The sequence below is a fragment of the Astatotilapia calliptera genome, chromosome 2, assembly GCF_964374335.1.
Source record: "Astatotilapia calliptera chromosome 2, fAstCal68.1, whole genome shotgun sequence".
In the NCBI taxonomy this organism is placed as follows: Eukaryota; Metazoa; Chordata; class Actinopteri; order Cichliformes; family Cichlidae; genus Astatotilapia; species Astatotilapia calliptera.
The window spans coordinates 31,464,772-31,474,194 of NC_137423.1; the positions used below are offsets into that span (position 1 = coordinate 31,464,772).

The following is a 9,423-nucleotide window of genomic DNA, read 5'->3' on the forward strand; positions in this document are numbered from 1 at the left end:
ATGTCAAGACAACAAATTCGAACCAAGCATCAGAAATGGGAAGAAAGATTTAAGTGACTTTAAACGTGGCGTGGTTGTTGTTGTTGTCATGTGGGCTTGTTTGAGTATTTCAGAAGCTGTTTATCTACTTGGATTTTCCCACACACAACCATCTCGAACTATCTTGTCAATATGGACCAAACCCTCTGACGAGTGTTTCCAGCATCTCCCCACAAAGTTGATTCTGTTCATCTGGACGTAGCGGTTTCTGTGAGAGAAACATTTCATCACTCATCCAAGTGATGTCTTCGGTCTCAGCTGACTTCTGTTTCTGATGATTTCTATTTAGTCAACTGAGACTGAAAAAGCCACTTGAATAAGTGAGGAAGCGTTTCTCCCATGGAATAGAAACAGAATCAACTTTGTGGGATTTCCTTACCTAGATGATCAACACTTTCCAGCACCTTGTTGACTCTATGACAGGAAGAGTTAAGGCAAAAGGCAATCTATTAGCAAGGTGAAGTGGTAGGTGAGGGTAGATTGATGTTTTCCCTCATGATCGCCCACTCTACAGCTAAGTCCTGATATTAGAAAGGTGGTGAACCTAATTCGCAAAGTCCTCTCCACTCTCAGGATTATTTCTGTTCTTCCCACAGCAGCATGATGTGTGTCGAGGGGAAAAGATCTCCAAGTCAGGAAGTTCATATTTGAAGAAAGAGCAAAGTAGACCATCTGTGCTCACTAACGACAGCCCTGCTTGTCATCTATCCAGCCCACTTCAGGCTGGTTCTGACGGGATCTTCAACTTACCTCGTACCAGATGACTCAAGGGCCGAGTGCTGGAGTTCTACCCACAGTGTAATCATGTTTCTCAGGGTGTCGATGGCCTCGCAGCTTTTCTAGTGCAGCATGGGAGTGAGAGGGCCCTCAGTTTGAATAGACCTGCTTTTATCCTCAAACGCTGCTTGGCTTTCCGTCACATTTTAGAAATTGCGTGTTGGGAAGAGCTTCACGTATTAATCTGGCTGAAAAAAAATGTTTCATCTTTATGACAAAGCTGTTCATTACTGCCTGCATGCAGGCTGCAGTCATGCAAGGAAAGGGTTGCATGTTACATGGCCAGAGTTGTTCTGTTTTTATCTACGTCGCTTCTTTGTGGTTATTATGAGTAAATAGAAAGTTAAACGTTTTACGGAAGTAGAAAGAAACTGCTCTTTATTTGAAGTCTTATTGAATTTATCTATTTTCAGACCTTAAGGAAAAGTCAAAACTAGATCTGTTAAGGTTAAACTAATTCACAGTGCACTGGCGAGACTTTACTGAGCTAAACTGTAATAAAATAGATTAGGCTGATGAATAGAAGTGCTTTCATACAAAAGTCAACTTATTTTATGTTGTCTGAGTCATGATCATATTATATCATCATATCATATCATATTATAATTATAAAAAATTATATTATTATTATTATTATCATTAATTATAAAAAAAATATTGCCATATTAGACATATTCAAGTGTTGGGCTGTTGTTGAGAGTTTCTTTTGTGCACTAGTTATACAGATATAAATCTCACTTACTGATATTTCTGATTGACTGAAGGGCTTTCTTGCATTATGCAATGAAAACAGCACTTTGACATAACCTGGCACGCTGTGTATTTGACATAAGATACTGTGTCTTCGTAGTTTTTAAATAGCGGCTAAAGTCTAGAGTAAGTTAAAAAAGACATAAAACTGTATGACACTCAGCAGTTTGGTTTGTTTGCAGGTTCTGGGTGAGCGGTGCGTGAATGTAGAACAACTACAAACTAAGCTAACAAGCCGTGTTTGTTAGCTCAGCCAGTCAAGTTGGATGAGAGAGAACCCTGGAAAGATTCATTTCTGGCCTCCTGACCCAGAACAGCTCAGTTGTGCGGCAGCTCTAACCAGGACGGCTCCACTGGTACATTTTTTGCAACATCAGGAAATGATAAAGAAAGAAACCCCCAAAAGTCAGGGTTGAGGCTGTGAAATGTGTTGCACGGATCTCAGGCAAACCAGTGTTTACTGAGACAAGAAGAAAAACAAAGATCCAAGCAAATGGATATGATTTAAATAGTGGTTCATCATTTGGCTGTTTGCCACGTGATTGTGCACATCGAGTATAGCTAGATGTGGTGCACAATGCAACAGTTCACAATGCAACACGTGAAATGTGCATCCCATTTAGCACCATGTTTTCAGTGGCTGGAAGAGCCATGCAGGAGTTGCGGTGTTGTAGCATTTTCCTACAAAGAGTCTGTATCCAGATATGTTTTCACTGTCTCTATAAGTATTAAGTCTTTGTCTTTTTAAAGAAGGCATAAAAAAGCTGTCCATCTGTCAGAAGGTCAGTTTGTTTGCAGAGTAAGGGTGAGTGGTGCATGAATGTGGAACGACTACCAGATCAGCTCCAGCGAGCCATTTTCTGCAGGAACAGGAAAGACAACAAGTAAAAAAGAACCCAATCACATCTTATTTGTGCATGGTTCAGACATTTAAGTTTCATCATCGGCCCATCTGAACCAGAGTACGACCTCATTTATTAGAAAATAAATGTTGTTAGATAATAAATTCACTTCCTGTAGCTTTTTACCAAGTGACAGTACAGTTCCTGCTTGCTGATAAATTAAGAAATGGCCAGAAGAAAGAAGGGGCGCTTGTGGTGTTGCAGCATTTTCCTTCAGAGAGTCTGTCTCCAGCTTTATATCAAGTTTTCTATAAAAATTAGGGCTTCTTGAGATTGGAAAGATTGGAAATAACACACCAAGCACAAATGCTGTGATGCTATCTATGGGTAACCACTATTTAAACCATATCCATTTGCTTTGATCTTTGTTTTTCTTCTTGTCTCAGTAAACACTGGTTTGCCTGAGAACCGTGTTCTTTGTGTCACTGAAACTCACTCTCTTGTGGGAACCAAATTTTCTGAACATATAAAAACTCACCATACCATATTTCGACCTTTATTTAGCAACTGTCAGTTCACAGCAAGTCTGCGGTTTATTTATTTTCTTTATGTGGTCAAATAATTCATGAGAAATTCCTCATTTCAACTATTTTTCTTTAGTTTGACACAATCATCATTAAATGTTGAACTGGGTAACGTCAGTGGCAAACCTCTGAAAAAAAGTGACCCAGAAATCTTGTCTGCCCCTAAAATGTTTTCTATGATTTAATGCTGAAATTCACTAAGTCATTTTTGTAAAGAGGAAAAAATGAAATCAGACATTTGTATAGACTTAGTATTTATTGATAGTGTTCCAGCTCAAATGTACATTTGTAATATGTAATCAATAACTGACTCATGTTAAAACCAGTGCAGTTTTATTTAAAAGAACCGAGCGCTTGCTACTCTCTGTGTTTGGCTTTTGAATCTATTGGAGAATAAACATTAAAATCACACACTTCAGTCTTGATTAATTGGAAAATTATAATGCTATTAAATGTGAGTGAAATGACCTTAGCAGGAGGGGAAATTACATTTTTACAAAGTCAATCAGGGGGAAAAAACTATTTCAGTCCATCATGTCCTCAATAATCAAGCAGAAGCTTGATAATTAAAACTGCAGCGAGTTTATCAGAGTCCGGTCAAGCTAAAGGCTTTTATGCCTGACAGCGGTTATCAAACAGACTGATGGGCATGGCCAGTCTTTTTGCCAGGATACCCTCCAGGTTCTCTAACGGCATCCTCCTCACATCATAGCCCCGCACGTTGGGCTTCGCATTCTTATTAACCGGCACAATCTCCTCACCGCTGTTCGGGTCGTTTCTTCCAACTGCAGCACACGTGGGGAAAAACCGCTTCACATTATTAGGGAGATCAGATTTGAATGATGGGCAGCAGTAGGCAGACCACATGTATTCAGGAACAGACACCCTGTTATTAATCCAGTGGTCCCCAGATTTGTATGGCATGGCCCCGGTGATCACGTACATGGTCCCGTTGCAGAACATCTTGAAATCTCTCAACACGTCATTCTCCAGTTTGTTCCAGGGTCCAGAGTTGGAGCCCTCTTTTTGGGGGACAATGTTTGTCAGGGTAAAGGTGGCTTTCCGGTTGTCGAGGGTCTTCTGGTGCAAGCTGGGATTGAGATGACCCTTGGTAAAGCTGGAGTTCCTGTAGTCATCAAGCACCGCCTGGCTTTCAATCACATTCTGGTCGACAGGGGTTTCAAAATGCTTCATATCTGGGCTGGCACCGGAAAATGCCAACTGACAGACGGAGGAAAAAGGACATGACCATGTTTAGAAACTTTAAAAGAGTTTGCTGCTTCTGTTTGACTTAAACAGTCACATAGCTTTAAACATGACCTCATTTGAAGATGCAAATGTCTCTTTCTTCATGGGTTCACAAAAGAAAACATATATGTGACTGTGTTTTTCATACATGTGTTTTTTACGTATAATCTCTATTTTTCACCGGAAAAAAACAAACAATGAACACAACACTATAAAATAAGTGTCTGCTCCTTCTTACCTGCGGTTCATACATCCAAACGGATTTGGGTCGTTTGCCATCAGCAGGACTCAGTCTGTACGCAGAGAACAAAGGCACTCGACGCTGACGATCATACAGGCTGGCAAAGTAGTACTGGTTTCTATAGCGCTGGCATATTGGCTGATATCCTGGTGCGCTGACACCCTGTGGGGGAGTTTTATTATAGAAGAAATTAGGGCAGTGGGAGAAGTCCTTGCCGATCTCGCCAACAACCAGGCTACAAAGAAGAAGTAGAAACAGAGCTCTGATGGAGGGTTGGAGCAAATTCCTTTGAGACATCTTCTGTAACAGATGAGCAGGTCAGCTGTAGATCAGAAACAGATTCTAGTAAGCAGACGAATCCCCAGAGTAAAATAATCCACAGTTGTTGTTTGTTAGTTCTGCATCTGCAATCTAACGCTGAGGTTTCCTCATTTATACCAAGAGCGTGGTAACAGTTCTTACCCACCCACATCGACGTTTACAATCAAACTTCCCCTGCTAACGAGCAGTCAGGCTCCCTTCTGAGAATCAAGTTTGCGTCACAGATTTTTAAAAAAAAATCTTGGATTCTTTTCAAATTTTAATCATTTGGAAATTTCGTCAAGGTAAATGGATAAATTTGGACCTACACACTTGTAGGAACACCTTGAGTTCTACAAATCCTGGGATTTTATTTGTCACACTATGTCAGTCTGATGACACACAACATGCACTGATGATATTAGTTTTAAAAAGAGCAAAAAACGTGTGGTAAAGTCACAGGAACAGACATTGCCTTCCCTGTTTGTTGTCTCGTACAAGTTGATTTTTTATCTTGAGTACACTTAGTCCAGAATTTTTAATAGCCAGGAGAATCTCCCTTATTATACTTTGTACCTAAAAAAGAGAAACATCATGGAAAACTTTGAGATGTGTGTCTCGTTTAAGGCAGAGCGGTGTGACATGCGATGCTTTTCATAATGAAAATCAAACACTCGTTTCTGTTACCACTGTCCTAAACCAGCTCCAGCACATGTTTAATGCAGCATCAGGTGTTTATTGACAGTCATTTGACAAATTATGTATTTACACGTAATCACATGCTGTCAAATATTTCTGTTTCTCTTTCTGTCTCATTGGTTTCGGTGTAATGCAGTTTTTCCTTCTGTCATCAAAACTCCGCTGGATGTCAGAACCAGTAGGATTCTGAAAGACAAAAAAAGCTCCTCGCAGAGCTTCCCCGATTTCTCAATTGCCAAAATAGCAAATGTTTACTAGCAGTATGTGGCTTCTTTATTTTGTTATGTGCTCAATTTGGGGAAATTCTCCATTTTAGTCAGTTTTTAATCAAACAAATTATGATTCACTACATTTAGGGATTGTCAGAATGCAGAAAAAGCAAAAAATATGAAAGAAACCATGATCACAGCAGAAAACTACAGATTAGATATTTTTCACACATCTAAATGAAACACATCCTGATACTTATGTGTGAAAGGAAAGTTTGTTTTCTACAAGCTACTGGTTCTGTGTTGTAGTAATGGTTTTCTGTATGACTTTATCAGTATCTCACATCACTGGAGGAATTGTGGTTCACTCTTCTTTACAGCGTTGGTTGCAAAGAAGACGGCTTGTGTCCATCTGTTTAATCATGGACATCAATTTAAGGTCTGAAATTTCTCTGGGACATTGCAATATCTTGATGGTTTTGTTTTTCTGCCATTCTGTTGTAGATTTGCTGCTATGCTTGGGATCATTGTTTTATTGCACGGCCCAGTCATCACAATAATGGGTGCTTCCATGTTCTTTTAGAGCAAAGAGACTTTCTCCTGATAGTCCTTCCAAACAAGACAAACTTGTTTATTCTTCTTCTAATGGTCATGACCTTTAAAATTTAACATGCTAACTGAGGCCTGTAGAGTCTGAGAGCTTTTGGGGTTTCAGCAGTTTTGCATTGTTGCGAATTTTTGGAGTGAATTTGCTGGAATTTCCAATCTTGGGAAGATTATGGCATTGTGTTAACCAACATCTGAATGCTCTAAACCTCTGCTTTTATAGAGCCGGTCATACTTGCATTTGATTAGCAGTGCCTGACTACTTCACTTTAAAAGTAGAATGGGAGGCAGAACCTTCAGCTTCCTGGCCCTCTTCTGTGGAGCCAGCTCCCAGTTTGTATTCAGGAGGCAGACCCCTCTCTACGTTTAAGATTAGTCTTAAAACGTTTCTTTTTGATATAGCAGATAGATAGTTAGATTCTTCCCACTGTCGCCAACTGTTTGTGTGATTTGGTGCTATATAAATAAATTGAAATAATTAAATTACTTCTTACCCACTTAATTCCAGTAGTAAGGACGTATTTAATTTTTCACAGTACTGCACAGGTGAAAATATATTTACATAATAACTGAAACTGACTAAATGTATACATATTTAAGATTATACATATTGGATACATATTACCTCTGGTTTTAGTAAGCCTGACCGCATATTACTTGGTATTATTCAGCCATCAAACCTCATGGAATTACTCTCTCACTATCTACAGCATTTGTGGGCATTGGGAAAATGTCATATTTACTGGTTTCAGTTTTCTATGATTTATAGGATTTTAAATGTGTGAAACACACTGCCTCTACATCTAGCCACGATTGATCTGTTTCTACAGAAATGCAGGATGTTACGGTGTAGTGAAAAATTAACACAGAACGCACACAAATGCAGAACAAAAACTATAAATGCCATATTTACTTTCACAGTGTTTATGGAGAAGTATACAAGTACAAGGACCGGTGTCTTTGTGGATCTAAAGAAAGCACATGACAGGGAGCTTAGAGCGGAACTGTGGGACTGCAAGAGGAAGTCAGGAGTGGCAGAGAAGTATGCGAGGCTGGTGTAGGACATGTATGAGGACAGCGAGACAGCGGTGAGGTGTGAGGTAGGAGTGAAATGTGGGGATGGCATTACATCAGGGAACTGACCTTCCTACTTAAGATGGTGATGGACAGGCTGACAGATGAAGTCTGGAGTCTCCTTTGACAACGGGTGTAGGGAGCAGGTGGAAGAGAGCCTAGGTGGAGGTATGCTCTAGGTGAAGAAAGGAGTGCAGGTAGGGTGGAGTGGGCTTCAGGTGTGATTTGTGGCATGATAGAAGAAAGAATGAAAGGGAGGATTTACAAGAAGGTAGGAAGACGTGCTATGATGTATGCTTTGAAGACTGTGGGACTAACAAAAAGACAGGTGGCAGATTTAAAGATGTTAAGATTTTCTCTGGATTAGAAAGGAGGGCATGCAGAGGACTGTTGTAGCAGATGGGGATGCTAGTGACAGGGTGAGATAATCTACTGTAGCGACCCCTAAAGGGAGAAGTGGAAAGAAGAAGAAGACTCACAAGCTGTTTGAGTTTTTGGGCACACAAAAGTTTAGACGTAATCTCACCTCTCTGAGAAACCCCTAAATAATCTTAGAAATGAGACCATTTGTTGAGAAAATGTTTTTAATATTCATGAGAAAACCACCAGAATGGAAAACTTGTTATAATATTTATTATATCGCCTCCCTCCCAAAATATTCTGATAACTAATTTGTGAAATGGATACAGTTTACAACAAGCTGGTCTCAAATTTAGCGTCTGGAGGAAAAAATCCAGGAGAAAAGGAGCAAATACTGCATCAGTCCTTATCTTAAAAATGCACCTGGTAGACTGATCATCGGGGCCATCTACTGAGCACTCAGAGGAACAACAGCAGGTGGCAGGATGACCTACATGACCCTGATATTAATCATGCAAAGTGTATAAAATTGACTGAGACTAATAAGACTTTATTTGTATTAGCGTGTAATCCATGGACAGGCAGGGATATAATTTTAATTGAAGAACGCTGGCAAGAGTGTTTTTTTTTCTTGGTGTCAGCTACTTTCCCTTCCCTTCTTCCTTGCTCTGTGTCATGCTTTGCTGACTGGAAGGCTGTGTGTGTGTGTGTGTGTGTGTGTGTGTGTGTGTGTGTGTGTGTGTGTGTGTGTGTGTGTGTGTGTGTGTGTGTGTGTGTGTGTGTGTGTTCTTGGGGATAACCTGGGGAGACAAGTTTAATTTAAATCCCAATTAAAGGCCAAATTGAAGAGCCCTTATACGTGTACGCTAATGCTCTCTTACATGAGTATTAACACACATTTATTCAGTGCTGTCTATATTAAGTAGCTGCGCCTCTACAGTGTAATGCAGTCAAATCCATAAATGCCATGAATGGGACTTGATTACACCGTCACTGTGAAAACATGTAGGGTAAAACCTGTGATGTATATGTGAAGAAGGAAACTCAAATGCATTTCAATGCTTCAAAACTTAGTTTCAATCTTCAAAAGCCTTTAAATGCTTTTGATTCTGTCTGAGATGGGTGTTGTTCCAAAAAGCGATCATCTGATTTCTAATGTCTCTGTATGTTTCCATGTTTAATGTCTTTACTTATATTTGTAAATAGACTGTGATCAATAGGATTTAAGAAGAGATTATACATAAAATATAGAAATTAGTAAAAGTATTTCTGCGTTATTGTAGCTACATTGTAATGAATCCAGCCCCTTTTGGCCACTTAAAACATCTTTATAGAGCTATGATGTCATAATTGTTGCAATTTATGCTGCCTTCTTGGCAAGACCTTTAAAAAACCCTACATTTTTAATGTCAATAAAAACTTTTTCGGTGGATAAATAAAGGATAAATGAAAGCAACTATGGCAAACACTAATTGCAGATTTTACTTTATGACAGGAATTATGTTTCTGTCTCAAAATGACTTGATATGCTCAAAAAGAGATAGGTTTGCCATATGCTTGTATGAGTTTATAGGCCAACAACTTATTCAGAGCTGTTTATATACGGGCAATCGTTTTTTGGAAAATACGGGAAATCACTTTTTTGTTTGTGTCGTTTACCCTACTACACAGAAGTTTCCGCTCACACGTTTCTG

General features: G+C 39.4%; 1 protein-coding gene across 1 annotated transcript; it reads right to left on the reverse strand.

The window, feature by feature from the left end:
• Positions 1 to 3,229: 3,229 nt before the first annotated feature.
• Positions 3,230 to 4,916, reverse strand: LOC113037605 (endonuclease domain-containing 1 protein-like). Its single transcript, XM_026194856.2, has 2 exons — positions 4,479 to 4,916; positions 3,230 to 4,213 (listed from the first exon to the last, which is right to left on the reverse strand). The coding sequence occupies exons 1-2, from the start codon at positions 4,776 to 4,778 to the stop codon at positions 3,605 to 3,607; spliced, it is 909 nt and encodes a 302-aa protein (XP_026050641.1). The 5' UTR covers positions 4,779 to 4,916; the 3' UTR covers positions 3,230 to 3,604.
• Positions 4,917 to 9,423: the final 4,507 nt, after the last annotated feature.